The sequence below is a fragment of the Sceloporus occidentalis genome, unplaced genomic scaffold (assembly GCF_023333645.1).
Source record: "Sceloporus occidentalis isolate IW3139 unplaced genomic scaffold, rSceOcc1.0.p SCAF_4, whole genome shotgun sequence".
Classification (NCBI taxonomy): Eukaryota; Metazoa; Chordata; class Lepidosauria; order Squamata; family Phrynosomatidae; genus Sceloporus; species Sceloporus occidentalis.
In genome coordinates, this window is record NW_028316984.1 from 24,314,193 (window position 1) to 24,331,510 (window position 17,318).

Here is a 17,318-nt window from a genome sequence, read left to right on the forward strand (position 1 = left end):
ATATACTTGACTATAAGTCAACTTCATGTATAAGTCGAGAGCAGGTTTTGGGGCCAAAATTATGGATTTTGATATGGTCCATGGATAAGTCAAGGGTAAAATGTAGGGCCATGTAACGAAGGATCTAAAGGATGAAGCAAAGGAAAACAATGCCAAAGAACTTACAATATTCCAGCAGGCATAACTATTTATGCTCACAATAAAGGGTGGATGGATGAGATAATAGAGGTAGGTCAGTGCTTTCTGGACAGATTATACTCTTGCCTATCACCAAGGGATGATTCCTTTTTTTAAAATAAGAGTTAAAGTACAATATTAACATTGACCCATGGATAAGTCGACTGGTTTTGTGGGGCCAATTTTTTGACTAAAATTTCTAGACTTATACATGAGTATAAACAGTAACTAAGGTATTAGGAATTTTCACACAAGGCTTTTGTAGTGGAACAGAGGGAGGATAGTATCAGCAAGCAGGGATCTTTTTTGCACAACATTGCCCCTGTTCAATTTTTTTCCTGGCTTTTTGCACCAAAAATTGTCACCATCTGTCTGTCCAGACCACAATACCATTATACATTGTTCTTCCTGATGCAAAAGATCTCTTTAGCAAGTATGCCAATTTAGGGATCATGTGGTTTGTTTAAGGTGTATAGTAGGCACTGTTACATGTGCTTGCCCCATCCTCCCATTCTCACTTTATTTCTGGTACAGGAGATTGAAGGAAGTTCTGTATACCATGGATGAAGCCTTCCCTAAGAGTTACCATAATCTCAATTGTGCCTAGGGCAGGAGGTGGGCTGTTTGTTTTGAGTCTTTTCCTTGATGTTCTACTGCTATAGCAGGTATAGTGGCAAGGGAGCCCATTTGGGCATGCTGAAGGAATGTCACACTAGCAGAGTTTCTACAGTGATTTTTTTTAAAGTGGGAAATGTGGAGTGGGAAAAAGTGACAACAGGCTCCTGGAAAATAGCCAGATTAAAGCAGGGAACTATATGGAGGAAGATCGGGTAGCCATCCAAAATTGGCCCTGTATGAATACACTACAGCTTGAATGATTGCTACAATCATGGGATCTTAGCATTACAATCCCACTAGTATAGCAGTGGTGTAAAATCTGCTTCTTAAAATGTTTAGCCATCATTTGTTTTTGTTTTTGTTTTTGCAAAATATTTGAAATCTCTTAAACTAATCCCCATTGATGAGTGGATAGATATTTCACCTTTGTATGCACAAAAGACAGGACAAAGGATGTCTAATGCAGACTTATGGTTAGGGCATTTTCACATGGTCAATTTCTTATTTTAAAAAAAGGGCTTGCCACTTAGACTTTCTTTAAAAACATACTTACATTATGGAGATACTGTATTTTCACAGCAATGTGTATTCACACACAAACAAACACAAAGTGTGCAAACACACACTTTGTATTAGATTATAAAGTTAATGACTTGTGTAAAAAGTCTAGGCTGTCCAACATGAATTACCAGACTCCATGAAAGAGAATGCAGGGGGGATAACAAAAACTAGTCTAATTCATACATAGTAGGATCATAAAATGAGCATGAGAAATGCTGTCAAAAGCAATGTATAATATTTTGTTACCTAGAACAAAGAATTTCTTCCTATCTCTGAAGTTGTCAAATAGCAAAGCATTTGCTATTTTAAATAAAATGTGGTAATTATGTTTAATAACAATTCAAGAACAGGTGAAAACACTTATCCATTCATTATATTGTTAATTATATTTTTGCTGCTTCCGTTCTGAATGTCGATTTCTAGATAAATTTTAAAAGCCCACAAAACTGCTAGTATTACTACGTTGATTTCTGTATTTGTCCTAACTCCAACTGTAACATGTGATATAAAATACGTTTATGATTTATATTATATTTCAGAGGATATAAGTATCTTTGTCAGAAAGTAAGTTGAAGTATGAATCCCTCTACGACATTAGAACAGAAAGTGTAATAATACAGTTCCAGTTGTTATACATTAACTGCATTCCAAAATCATAAGCTATGGTTTAATATTACATAAATGAGGCTGAGTAAGCCTCAACTTCACATATTCCGTTCTTTTCTCTGATGCAGCTGCAAGAGAGATCAGAAGATTTTATTTCCATTCTTAACATACTGGAATTTAGTGTTATGTCTAAATTCGGATAAACTATCATGCTTTACTAACAAAGCTGAAACAAGATAGAATTGTATTTTATAAGGCTTTCTTGTTTTAATAAAACATAGGTAAGATGAACCACAATTTAGTGTCTGGACACAACACTGAAGTGTAATTGATAGAAAATAGACACAGCAAAGTGCACAAGCCCAACCTCATGCATATTAAAAGCACGATTTAGTTTATTGTTAAGTCCTAATACAACCATTTTGCATGATGCTAAACCATTACATAATTTAAGCTCCTTCTCTTAAAAGGTTCTTCACCTCTGAACTATTTCATGTTAGGAAGCAAAAAATTTGTCACCCAGCTTTGAAGAGTATAATGACAGGACTGGTTTCATTTAAATCAGTTTGAGGTAACTTATAATTTAAATGGCTTCTCTAAAGGATTTGGTTTTAATTATTTAAACCATCAGTGAAGAAGATTTTAATTAATCATCAATTTAACAGAAGCATCTTATTGTGCATTTTAACCTTAATATATGTTCAGAGATGTTAGTTTCATTAGGTACATACAGACTAATCAGTTATTCTGAATTGTTTGAGATTGTTATCCCTATCCAGATTCCTCCTCTTTGTTGGAGGTCTACTCCATACTGAACTTCTCTGACTTTCTCTTGCCACTTAGAAAAAGGCAAGACAGAGAGTGACCAAATGTGGATTTCATGAGCATACCTAAGGACTAAACAGGTTATCTCCCATTTCCATAAACTATTGTTAAAATATTCATAGGCTACAATTAGAAGTTGTACAACTATATGTTTGATGTACACACTTTTAAAAATAATTTTTAAAAAGTTTGAAATCCAAGTTCAATTTTTTTAAAAATCTGATTTTAAAAAATCCTATTTGAAAATAATTGGCTGAGATCCTGTATCTTGAGTTGTAGCTAAGATGACAGCTCTGTGAGCTGAAGGGTTTTCTAGGCGCTGCAGATCAGGGCACTGCAAAATGACATCTGCACTGCTCTCCCAAGTCACAACCAGAGAAACTCCTCGCGGTCCTGCTGCAACTGTTACCAACTTTTTGTCCATCACCAAAACATCAAAAAGAGAAACAGTGGCACTCCTTGGATGTAAAATGAGCGGTCGCGATCTATAAATGAAGAACAGAACACATCAGACAGACTGAAGCATTGTTTATATCATTGAACCCTAGAGCACTAGGGCATAAGATGTCCAAAACAACACTAACAAGATGGATAAAAGCATGCATTTTAATGTTCTATGACCTAGAAGGAAAAGAAAGGCCACACAATGTTTGGGCCCATTCCACATGATCTATGGCATCTTCAACAGCATATGCAGTATCATCCTCATTGCAAGATGTATGTGATGTGGCTGGATGGAAAGAGCTAAGCACATTCATAAAACATTTTAAAATAGGCAAATTCAAATCAGCCAAAGCAGCATTTGCCTGCAGAGTGCTGCAGGCAGCAGCAGATAAGTAATTTAAAATGTGACCCACCCAAAAAAGAAAGGGCTTGGGTATATCCCAAGAAGAATAGATTGCCCCACATGCCTTCCTAAGAATGAGAAGTTGTACTTTAGTGGACTGTAATCCCACCTCGATCCATCCGGGAGAGGTGGGGAAATATAAATAATAATAATTATTTATTATTACTTACCATGAAGGGTCATTCTGGGATGGCAGAAGGAGCAGTCCACACCCTCCCTGACTATAAGTAATAAATCATTTCTGGAAAGGGACAGAATATGTGTATACGTATATATTATATATATATGGAAATTAACATAATATATAAGTATATGTATATATGCATAGGTAGATAGGTGTACATACACATATAAACAGCAATGACTACAATACCAATAAGACAGCAGAGCTATGAAGAAGAACTGAAGAAGAAGGGGGTTAGGAGTCACAACAGGAAAAAAACTGTAAAGAATTTTGATTCCTGCCTCGCGGATGGCATGGGGGGTTAAACCCAAGAAGAGTGGATTGCTCCTTCTGCCATCTCAGAATGACCCTTCACAGTAAATACAACCTCTCAACTGTTTTCAAGGCACCCATCTAACTGGGAGAGTGCTGTAGACACATTTCCCAGTGCTAGATCTGCAGTGCTTTGAAACATTATTATATCTACAGCTAAAAAAAGTTTATTCATTTTTTCAGTCACAATTTCTTGCAAAACCTGTAGCAACCTCTTATGGAACCCTAAGGTCCCAGAGAAACCTGTCTGAGAAGCTTTGGTTTAGAGCTTTGTGAAATCTGATATTATTTCAAATCCTTTTTTGTGCACAGACTATAGAAATTATTTTAAGCTCAGGGGCACCAGATCCTTCGAAATTAAGCAGTACTATGGTTAGTACTTGAATAGAAGACTGCCAGGGAATACCAGATTCTATAGGTTATATTTCAGAGGAAAACACCTTCCGAGTATACCTTGCCTAAGAAACCCCTATGATATTAACAAGAAATGACTTGAAGGCACATGCAGCCAGAGACAGTCCCACTAGGTTTGAACTTTTCATCATGCAGAAATCATTTGAGAGACAGTGTTGACACACATGAACTTATGACATCATTCTGTGTTGAATGGTGATTGTTTTTTAACTAAACAGAAAGATTTTTCTAACAGGATGCCTTTTCCTATGCCCTGTTGGACAGGCTTATTTTCTGCTCTCAGACATACTGCATCTCTTCAAAGCAAGGAGCTTTGCTTTCTAACAATGACAAGATAAGAACCAAGATAGACATGATGGGAAACACATTAAAATTTATGTCTGAATGTTTAATGTACTGTAATAGGTGCAAAGGAATGCAATCTACACATAAAGGAGATTTAATCCTTGCCACTAATAATCACAATAAAAATAATCCCTTTGGTGTATCTAGTTCCATAAAATTACATGTTGGAGCATCAACATTATTGATATGTGTGCCTGAGTTTTCTGGTAACTATTTGACATTGAGATGAAGTGCAAATTATTTTTCTCAGTAAGTAATTCAGCTGTATTCCAAGTAGATGTCTGCAAAAGTTTATAATCCAGACCAAACGGAGTGGTAGCCAAACAAGAGAGTTGCCAAAATTTAGTTCATAACTTGCTGGAATGAAGGAAATTGTGTGTGCCACTGCTAACATTTTGTACAGCAAACTGCAACAAAGGCTGCTTTCTTTCTATGTTCCAGCCAGAAGCATCCACAATCCAGAGGACAAAGATGCCCCAGGCTTGTGATTGAGGAGTGTCCTTTAACATATGAAAAACTAACAAATGAGGTAGTAAAAGGATTGCTAGAAAAGGTATGGCAGTCTTCAGAATCCGTTCTTGAAGTATTTTTTTTTAATCTGAATGATACAGGACTCTTCTAGACTGGCCTAAAGGAAATATGACTTCTCACGATATAGCTTTTAAGTGTTTCTGGTTGTTGCTTCCAGGTCCACACCTTCCATTTTGTCTGAGAGGGCTATTTGTAACAATATTTTCAATTAATCTTCCAACCAGACTGTATGGTGAAATGATCCTAAAGTTTGAAGGGCAATTTTTCTCCTCTCAGATTTTAACTCCCTCCACTTCTTTGAGTTATAGTATTACAATACATAGGGCCATTTTACTGATGCACTATAGCAGTATGACTCTTTAAAAATATTTCTGAGACTAAAATGATCTCCTTTCTCTCTTTAAAAATATTTAGCTAGTGATGCTTCTGAATACTACCTCATAGCTGTCCCGAATTGGTTTTATTGAGTTAAAACAGAGTAGGGATGAGCATATGTGCCAGTGTCTCCCCACCGCTGTGCATTTCGCTATATAGTGCCAAATTTTGGTGGCACACAGTAAATAGAAGGCGGAGGAAGAACTCTTCCTGGTTCCAAAAAATTATTCTTGCACTGAAATAAGGCATGCAGTGAGTATACGCCTTTTTCAGAGTAAATTATGCTTCCCAGAGGGTTCTGTGAGTGAAATTATCCTTGAAAACAAAGTGTGGTCTCCCCACTCTTTTTGTTTGGGTGCAATAGTGTTGGATTTTTAATAGCTGCTGTGCTGTCAAAATGTGTGGGCTGCAAATCCACAGAGGTGTTGCTTGCAGCTCCTGTGACAGAGTTACATAGTAGCAGCAGCTGTAGAAATTGTTCTCACATAAATTTACCTATGTGGCTTGCCCTCCAGTAACCTTCTAGCTTCTACCCAGATTAATTTTGGAAATCAAAGGATGAGATGCTGTCCCCCATCATCCCAGAAAATGAATAATCTATATTGCTCTAAATGCCTTGTTGCTAAAGCCGTTCAGAATACAGTATATCGCCTGAATACAGTAGAAACTGCAGAATCCCATTCTCAGAATTGTTAATAATATGTAGTATTAAAGATACTATCTCAAAATTGCTGTGTCTGTAAAAATCCTATTTCAATTTATGGAAGATCCAAGGGATACATCACATAAATACTTTTTGTATAAAAGACATACATTTGCAGAAGAAAGCTTGCATGTGCCAGAGCTTGGAATGGGGGTTTTGTTTTGATATAAATGGAAGTTGTAGTTCCATTTCCACATATACCAAACTGGACATTTCAAATGTTTATTTTACTGACTTTAGAAAGTCACAGTACACACAACTTGTAATACTTATATTGATTATTTAAACAGACATATTTTATTTTTACATATCAGTGTATACTTTCCCTATTACACTCACCTATCTTTGTCATAAAAGCATCATATACAACACTGCTGTCACAGTGTCGTTAGTTAATGATTTCCATGTTTACACAGTTTAATTTGTCTTTGCACATAACATAGATCAACGATGCTGCAAAAAGAGGGATGAAGTTTGTTGGGCTTATAACACAGCCTTGTCCTCAGTCTAAAATATGCAATGGCACAAACATGGATGAAAATGTAGATTCTGATTCAGCGCTGTGCAAAAGGAGCAGAGAACAGAAGAGGCACAGTTCGGATGAAAATGTTAAAACCTCAAATGAAGGTACACTGAGTGGCCAGTCTTCTGAGAGTGGAATAGAGGAAGAAATTCACCCAGAAGGTGGGCAGTTACAAGACACTGATTTTCAAGATGGAAGAGAAGGCAGTCCAGGCCCAACAAAATTAAGGAAAGAAGAAGGTATTTAAACACATTGTCTGTATATTCTACATGAACTAAATAAAATATAGCAGAATCCAGCAATAGGTCTGACAGAGGATGAACACGTGAGCAGATTGAGAGTGTAGAAGTACTCTTGGACCTAGCGTTAATCCTTTCTTAGCAGATAGTGACAGTATCCAGAAAGATTTTTTATTGATTCCAGTTGGTGTTCAGGTTATATCCCTTTATTGATTCCAGTTGGTGTTCATGTTATGTCCTTAAGGAAAGTACATCAGAAAAGCATGGACAGGACAGTATGTCAATATTTTAAATAAAATAAATGAACTCAGAAAGAGTAAGTGGTGTGTAGACTGGGCACGGGCTGCATCCACCTGCAAAAGTAATCTAGTTTGACACCACTTTAACTGCCACAGCTCAGTGCAGTGGAATTCTGGAAATTGCAGTTTTGTGAGACATTTTGCCTTCCCTGTCAGAGAGCTCTGGTACCACAACAAACTAAAAATCCCAGAATTCCATAGCATTGAGCCATGGCAGTTAAAATGGTATCAAACTGGATTATTTCTGCAGGTGGATGCAGCCATGGTGAATCATATCCATTTGTTCCATTTATCTTCTATGTTTATTGTTTAAATTTCTATTGATAATTTTGGTTCTGTGTTCTTTGTTGTATCTTTTAAAAACTACAGCTGTGACAAGGGAGTAGCGGTTGTGGATGAAGTAGAAAATTGGAGAGCCTATAGACATAAGTCAGTGCTGAGTTAATGGTTTGGTTGGTAAGGGTAGAATACTGCATTTATTAGGTTTGGTTTGAAAAAATGAATTCCAATAGGAAGAGTCAGCATCATAAATACAGATACAAGAGCATGTGATGAGATGTCAAAGAGTGTAAAAATAGATTTGGTAAAAGTGAAAGCAAGAGCATGTAGAAAGGGAATGTATGGCAGCAATAGGATAGACTGAAAAACAGTTCTGTCAACACAAGAGGTAATGAAGGAGCAGTTTGATAGGAAGAAAACCGAAATATAAAAAAAGAGTGTGCTGTACAAAAAGAGGAAGGAGTTCAGCTATAAAACACCTTTATTAAGTTGTCTTGTTAACTTGAGAGCATTCAACACACAAGTATTCATACTGATGCCTTTTGCTCACCCTTTATGCCATGATAGATAGAAAAACCTGTTTTCTCTACTCGCAGTACAGATCATCAAATAACTATTGCAAAAATGTAATACTTTTCCAAGTTATCCAGTTTGATAAAGACATCACCATTCCTAACTTTTTTACTTTTACTATCCTTTTTTCAGATGACAAATTATATACAGTCTTCAATGTTTTTGAAGATGATTCTACCTGTTGGACCTATCATGATGGGGGTTTGTCTCTAAAGGTTTCAAGGAAAGGAGCTGTGATCAATACTTTGGATGCTGATTGGCTAGAATTAACCTCATTTTACTATAAGCAAGGGTTGGCATTGATTGACTCCTTCGTATGCTGGGAAGCTTCTAAATGTAAGTGTAATGAGAACTCTATTAATCTTTAGCCCAATTTATATAGATTGCATGGGATTCTAATCTATTCAGGATCACTTCTAGTGAGTTGGGGAAACTAATCGTCTTCTATCTCAAAAATTTGGTTCCCTTGCACAGAGGGACAAATATCTGGGGTGAGGAAAAAATAGCAGTGGGGTGAAGTCTGTGCATAGGGGTGCATGGGGAAGCAGTGGTAGTATCTAATATAGTGTATTGTGGGGAATGGTACAACAGCTCCCACTGCCTTTTTGAAAACCATAGCATATCCCATCCTGTTCAGAACCCTGGGACAGGGAAGAATTAAGGGCATGCGCTACCCCTTATCCATGGGGCAGTCTAGAGACCAAGTTAAGTTAAAACTATATGTGTAGCATGCATATGCTTAATCTTTTTTATATATATATATTTCTGGTGGCGCAGTGGTTAAATGCCTGTACTGCAGCCATTCACTCAAAACCACAAGGTTGCGAGTTCAAGACCAGCAAAAGGGCCCAAGCTCGACTCAGGCTTGCATCCTTCCGAGGTCGCTAAAATGAGTACCCAGACTGTTGGGGGCAAATTAGCTTACTTGCTAATTAGCTTACTTGCTGTTCACCGCTATGATCCTTGGAATAGCGGTATATAAATAAAACTTATTATTATTATTATTATTATTATTATTATTATGAGTGTGGGTCTCAACAGATGGGTGGCTCAACACTGCCCCTTTCAGCCCTGGAAGCAGGCCGTGGGCAACCCAAAAAGGGGCTTCTTTTTGCGCAGTAGAAGGGGTGCCATAACCACCGTGGTGTGTCGTTATGACTCCCCTTGTGTGCAGCGCTGTTTGTGTAAACCAGGATGGCGCCCCAGTAGAGGAAGAAGGACTTGGAGCATGTGAATGCTCAGCCCTTCTTCACCCCTGGTACACAGTCAGTACTGCCTCTGTGTAGGGGTCCAGTCCTAATGAGGCTTACTGTATTCAAATAGGGGAAGTGTAGATGTCACCCCTTAGCAATTTTTTTTTTACACTGAATTCAGGCCATGCTCTTAAAAAGGGGCTTTTAAAAAGTACTAAAAAGAAAGGAGGACTCAACACTAAGAAAAGAGGGCATCTGGTATTTTAAAAACACTACTTGCTGGGAAAACCCTGCTTGCCCCTACACACATGTAGTAGGTCCAGTGCCCCTTCCATACTTACTTAAATACAGAGCTCAGAAGAGTTTAAAAGTAAGAACCAGAGGAGGGCTTACATCTGTGTTGGCATAACATCTGTTTTACTCTTAGGGCTTGTCTACATGGTGATTTACCCTGAATCTGCATCAACCTACCCCAGCCTTGCTATGTCATGTTTACATAGTACTGGGAGAAAGGCAGGATATAAATCCCATAGGGCCCAAACAGACAGGCCAAAATAAAGCTGCTTCGGGTTACTTTGGAGGTATGCTGTTTAAATGACAGACACATCTTAAGAGGTCAGAAGCTGCACCAAATCTGCACTCCAGTCCTTAGGATTGGAGTGTGGCATTGGTGCGGCTTCTGGTTTCTTTGGACACATGCATAATTTAAACAGCATACCTCCAAAGTGTGACCCGAAGCAGCTTTATTTTGGCCTGTCTGTTCGGGCCCATAAATAAAGTATGTGGGAGCAAGTGCAGTAGGGGTACAGCTTTCCAAGGTCTTTGGGAGGGCTAATGCAGCTCTCCAGTCTTTCATAGGGCCCGAACAGACAGGCCAAAATAAAGCTGCTTCAGGTCACTTTGGAGGTATGCTGTTTAAGTGATGCTTAGTGTGTCCTAAGAGGCCAGAAGCTGCGCCAAAGCTGCACTAAGGACTGGAGCGCAGCTTGGCGCAGCTTCTGGCCTTTTAAGATGCATGTGTCATTTAAACAGCAAACCTTCAAAGTGATCCAAAGCAACTTTATTTTGGCCTGTCTGTTCAGGCCCATAGTTGCTCATGCCCATGTAGTAGGGCACTGGACCTACTACAAGACTTTTTTCTTTCTATGTGTCATTTAAATTCTGTAAATCTAAAGACTGAGTTGCATTTGCCTGGCTGTTATTTTTTTCCTTTTTTAAAAAAAAAATACAAACTTGTATATTTCTGAGCGCATGGATCTTTTGGTTATTAAACTATGAGGAAGCCAGGTTCACTTTGTTATTGGTACTGCATGAGCTTTCTTTATGGCACAACTGTATGCTCAAAATTTAATTTAAAAAGTGGTAGAAAATTAGTTAGAAATTTCTAACTTTTATAATTATCATGTGGAAGACAAAGACAAAAACACACCAATTTGACCTTTAGATAAATCTATGACATTCTAAAATTTTTATATCTGTCATTTATTTCCTTTTCTTTTTGTTTCTCTAGCTGATTACATGCCCAAATCATTAGAAGGCGTATTTATATATGAAGAAGAAGGTTCAGGAGTCCCTGGTTCAAACAGGAAAGGAAATGATGCAATCGTTGTAGAACAATGGACTGTCATTGAGGTAATTCCACATTTCTGTTTTTAACCATTTAAAAACAGAAGTCTCTCCTCCCCTAATGAAGCCTTTTTTAATCGAGTGGTTATAAAGGACAATATGTGGGTGACATACAAACAGTTAACAACTGTGGCAGAAGGCGTGAGAAGGATGAAAACACAAGAGGAATTGGAAAGGGATGGACTTAAATGTGATTGGTTTTCATATAGACAGTTTAAAGAAAGATTTATAATGGATAAGAAAATGGAATATATAGGGGAGGGGGAATCACAATTAGAAAAGATTATATTAGACCCAAGGAAACAAATTGCCAAACTTTATAATTTAATCAGAGAGTATGAATTGGAAGCAGAAATTACAAAGGATTATATGATTAAATGGCCTAAGGATTTAAAAGAATCGATTCAATTGGAGCAATGGGAAAGTGTTTGGAATGGAAGAGTAAAAATAACACCTAGTGTGGATATTAAAGAAAATCTATATAAATCAATGTATAGGTGGTACCTGACTCCTTTTAAACTATCTAAAATGTTTAATCAAAATAATACATGTTGGAAGTGTAAAAAGGATGTAGGAACGTACTTATATTGTTGGTGGAGTTGCCCTAGAATATATTTAGGTTTTGGAGAGAGGTCCATAAAGAGATAAAAAAAAATAGTGACAATCAGAGAAAAACCAAACCCCTTAATGTATCTTCTAAATATTACCGATTTGAGCAAAGAGGAAGCATATAAAGAAAAGATAGTATTTTATATGATCGTCGCCGCAAGAGCAGTGATTGCCAAGAAGTGGAAGACGGAAGATTTGCCTTCGATTGAAGACTGGCGTCTAAAGGTGATGGAGTATTCTGAAATGGATAAGTTAACAACTTTGATAGGGAAAGGGAGTTTAGATGAGTTTAATAGGGAATGGGATCCTTGGGATAGATATTTACATAATAGGGGGTAGTTACTGGGATGGTTATTTTCAGAGATCTCTAGGTTAAAGTGGAAAAGGGGGAAATTGTTGGTTTCAGAACCAGGGGAATTTTTGTGATCCTTCTTATTAGAGTGGTTGCCTATTTCCTATGGTGTGAGTATAGAACGAAAGTTTGGATGAATAAGAGTTTGTTTTAATATTAGGCCAAAAGAGAGGGTGGAAGATGCGAACCTAAGGAAGTCTGTAGAGAAGATAGAAGATAGAAGTAGAAGTGAAAGTGAAAGTGATAATAAGAAATCTGTATAATGTATTGATTTTTATTTTGTCATTTGTTTTCCTTTTGTGATGTCTGTTTTGTTGGTACATTTGATATTTGTTTAATAAAAAAAACAAAAAACCAGAAGTCTCAAAGAGTTATCGCAAGGATTTATGCATCCCCAAATCCAGTGTTATCTTTCCTTAGTCAGTTCAAATAACTAAATCAATGTTAACAAGTCTTTAAAATAGGTATATGTTAAATATTCTTGGGTTAGAAACAGTAGTCAGTGAAATCACATTTACCATTTGTGTGCACATCTTTTATTTTTTACCTTCCAAAATTCTTTATAACTAGTATTCACAGAAATAGTTGGATTATCACAAGAGAAAAAGCACATGGTATAGTTATCTGTAAGGTCTTGAACATTACGTGCTGATTCAATGATTTCAGTTTAGAAGCCCTTGTATAAATGAATCTATGTGATCCCCAGATAGACAGCAAAACAGATTTTGATTGTGTATTTCACACTACATTCACATTTGAATATTTTGTGCTGAAATATCTGAGCAGATCAACGTCAAAAACCACATATGTGTAGGTTTGGATTTATTTTTTGCCTGGATGATTAAAAATCCCCTGACTTAGATTTTGGCTAAAGGCACTGGCCGCTATACTGCTGAGAACATCAATATGTGGTTAACAACATCTGCTGGAAAAATTGAACAGTTTCTTAAAATGTTAGAACTGGCTTCTGGGATATGAATAAGCACAGAAACTGAATAGTAAAGTTTCCCTAACATGGTGGTCTCACAAAAATATAAGTATAAACTTTGTTGGTTGGAGGGGGCTTGTTTCCAAGCCACTATGTCTTCTCCTTTAGCGTTACACATTGTCTTGGATGAATCATAGCATCCTGTGGCATGTGAAGCATTTATTAACTCACATTTGCTATTTCAAAAATGGAAGACAATTAATAAAATAAAAATGGCTTCATTCCAATAAATGTTTGGATACAGCACATGAGGTAGGACTGCGCAGTCAGGCAGAAGTGACTTGTACTAGTAATTTTCCATGGCAACCACTTTTACCACTGAAGCAGGTTGCCTTTTACTTTAAAAGGTGGTTTTCTTCTACAATAGCAAGAGGACTGACCAAAGCTCCCAAGCAATCTGAACTGTTTGCACAGTGCTTCCAGACACAAATGGCTTTGGTCAATCAGGGGCAGCATTAATAAAGAAAAATAGATACGTAGACAGAAATTCTTTCCTTCATCTCAATTCAGCAGTACACAGTCCTTATACGGTTAAAATATGTAAATCCTTTACCTACTTCCTTGAGAGTAAACAGAATAGGATTTACCTCTGAGTAGACCTACATGGAATTCCACTGTCAATTCAATCTACAATGAGCTATGAGTAATTTGTTTTAGATATTAGAGACCTCATCTGTGCAAAGTTATAAGGAAAGTAACCTAGGCCTGAGACAGATGGGCTGATGGGGCATGGTGGCAGCGATACTAGGGTTAGGGACTGTGCGCCAACCGCACAGTCCCTAACCCTAGCACAGCATGGCAGAGTCCTGATGGCAACATCCCATCCATACGCGTGTCACCATCTTGACATAAGCAATGCGCTGCATATACACGTTGCTATGCGTCACTTATATCATGAGTGCACCATTGGCACACTCGTGACGTCTGCCCAGCACAGTAAAAAGAACCCAGTTTTTCTGGGTTCTTTTTACTCTGGAGGGACGGCGCACAGTTTGACGGATGTGGCATCCCTCCAGCGGGAAATAGGCTGCCGGCAGGCCGCCTTTTTGGGGCAGTCTGTCCCAGGCCCTCGTTGCCTTTTCAAATCCCTGCTGGAAAAGTATGTGAATATAAGAACCGAATGTGAACCAAAGAAAAGTAAAATAAAGCTGTTCATAAACACAGTTGTCAAATTTACCTATACATGCCAGTCAAAAACATAACTTTACTACAAGAAAGAAGGCCACCTTTCCTCCTTCTATAATGGAAGATATTGTTATCTGTTATAAGGAATGTGAAAATATTTCCTACTTTCTCAAAATATATTCATTCTTGTGTTTCTGAATATAGGGCAGTGAAATCAAAACAGATTATGGTCCTTTACTGCACACATTGGCTGAATTTGGTTGGCTGTTAACATGCGTACTTCCTACTCCAATCATCCGACTGGACAGGTAAATGAATTTGGTCCATTTCTCTCTGTGTTAGTGGCAGAGCTTCTAGGAATGCACCTCCTCCTCACAGCAGACCAGATCTGAAACAATAGTATTGTCCAGGAGGAAAGGCTTCTTCTTTCTTCAAAAAGACCCTGTCATAATGTGCTGTTTAGGATCTTGAAACAGAGTCCTGAGTTACCCTATATAATCATCAATAAGTATAAATTTATGCCCAAAAGTTGACCCCAAAATCCCAGGTTGACTTATTTACGGGTTAGTATGGTAATGTGATAACAGCTCTTTCAGGTTTCCCCATGCAGTGGGAAGATAGTTTCATTTTTTTCTTACACCAAGCAAAAAGAGTCCTGAGTGATTAATTGCTTTTAAACAAGCAAGCAGAGACCCTCTCCAGCCCACACTGGCCCTCGCTGGCTGGGTGAAGGCTGAAACCAAAGTTGAAACAAACAGCCTCAATTAGATACTCTCTTGCCTTTACCTTCGACTTATCCACAGGTCATGGCAAAATCCATAATTTTGGCCCCAAAACCTTGCCTCAACTTATACATCAGGTTGACTTATAGTCAAGAATACAGTAATCAGTCTTGCTCCACAAGCTTAAAATAAAGCAGAAATTATCCCTCCAAAGTCAGATCAGCTGAAGAGGAGTCTTGGGGTGCATTCACATTGCAGAAATAAAGGAGTTTGATACCACTCTAATTGCCATGGCTCCATCCTACAGAATCCTGGGACTTGTAGTTTTGTGAGGCACCTGCACTCTTTGGCAGAAAAGGCTAAAGACCTTATAACACTACAAATCCCAAGATTCCATAGGATGGAGCTACAGCACGTTAGAGTGGTGTCAAACTGCATTATTTCTACAGTGTAGATGCACCCTTGGCTTGTTTATACTCGGATTTAGGCATGATATCCAGTGCCCATTTGGACCAACAGCTAATTCAGATTTCAAGCTTTCATCTATAAAATAAAATAAGTCTCTAGAGAAATAAGCCTGCTAATGCCTTTCACTGTTAGTATTGGTGTGAGGGAGATAGATGCTTGTGCACATCATATATTTCAAGAAAGGCATTCCACATTTAAAAGTTTCACATTTATTTGTCTTGGATAAATAAACACTTTGTACTGTTTACTCAGACATATATGTCCTACTGCATTAAGTAGGTCATGCCCTTAAAAAACCCATAGAAGATTTGAGGGAATCCACCGCACTTCCAATTGCAAGGTGCAGTAACCCAGAGCAGGGAAACAAACAGCAGTTTGGGGATGCAATGACGTAAAGTGGATTCATTTTGAGAAGTGGAAGTAAAATATTGGAAGTGGCTATTAAGGGAGAAAAACAGATCTTTCACATCAGAAAAATAATTATGCATTTGAGGGTCTTCTTGTGTTCTCATAGATGCGTACATTTTTGCCATCAGTAAAAAATTGATTGATGACAAAAATATAAAATGATACAATCCAAAACTTCTGTGAATCATCATAATCACCATCACCATCATTAGGTGATTCCCCTGTCATCATTTGTACCCATAAAAATGCCATCAGGTGATTTTTACTGAGAGGCGGTGACTGGCCCAATCACCCGATTTGCAACTTAAGAAAGGATTTGAACATAGATCTCCCCATTCCAAGTCTAGCACTCAACTATTATACTATATTGATTCTCTCAAATCAGTTCTTACTATATAAATGGATTCAAGGCTGAAACGTATTGCTAGAAAACAGTACAACAATTAACATACTTACTTTACATTATATGAGCATTTGCCGTATGCATTTAACTAGTGAATTTTGTATAATTTGCCAGTTGTTGTTGTGTACCTTCAAGTCACTTCCATGTTATGATGACTCTAAAGTGAACCCACATTAGTGAGTTTTCTTGGCAAGATTTCTTCCTTTGAGGCTGAGAAACTGTGACCTGCCCAAGGACACCCAGTGGGTTTCTATGGCTGAGCAGGCGAAGGAGAGGATTCAAACCTTGGCCTCCTGGAGTCTAATCCAATACTCAAGCCACACACCACACTGGCTCCATATATGCCTCCCCAGCTTTGTGGAACTGGTATATGGTAACTTCAGTAAGTTTTGCCCTTGGCAATTGCTAATACTGTAACCACTGGGGGAGGCTCTCTTTTTTTCACCAATGGGGATCAAACTGCAGCTGCTTTCCATCAGATAGTAATTACTATTATGAAGATAATTATGATAATATGATAGGTTATGATAATTACATCTTGCCACAGCCCTCACTGTGGTGACTGACTGCTTCAAAGGAGGACTGGGGCAGGAGAGCACTGATACAGAATTGGTGCATTGATGGAAAGCCAGGACCAGTGGCATCCCTAGGGTTGCTGTCACCCAGTGAGATAACTCATAGTGTCAAAGTCTTAATCTTAATAAAGATCTTGGGGTCTATCTCTTCAGGAGAAAGTACATGCTACTATTAAACAAGAAAATCATCTGACTACTTTGCTGATTTATGTGCTTAGGTTTCATTGAATTTAGCAAAGAGAGGTTCGATCTGGTGAACAGTTAAAAAAAAACAAAACAAAACAAAACAAAACCTTTCTGTTATGGGAAATCCAGGACTTAAGCTTGGATTTGGCAAGGTGCTCTTACACAGTTTTATATTTTTTTGCTACTGATACTCAAAGAACTACTGTCTGTTTTAACGTTTAATTTGGTTTGGGGGTTATTTACTTATTCTGA

General features: G+C 37.8%; 1 protein-coding gene across 2 annotated transcripts in view; it reads left to right on the top strand.

Moving 5' to 3' along the window:
• RFTN2 (raftlin family member 2) overlaps nt 1–17,318 on the top strand; it is a 45,439-nt gene that overhangs the window by 4,415 nt on the left and 23,706 nt on the right. For both annotated transcript variants that reach the window (XM_089523239.1, XM_089523240.1), the window contains exons 3-7: nt 5,331–5,442; nt 6,942–7,260; nt 8,544–8,747; nt 11,115–11,236; nt 14,509–14,612. In XM_089523239.1, coding sequence (XP_089379365.1) covers nt 5,331–5,442; nt 6,942–7,260; nt 8,544–8,747; nt 11,115–11,236; nt 14,509–14,612 — 861 coding nt within the window. The remainder of the gene's footprint in view (nt 1–5,330; nt 5,443–6,941; nt 7,261–8,543; nt 8,748–11,114; nt 11,237–14,508; nt 14,613–17,318) is intronic.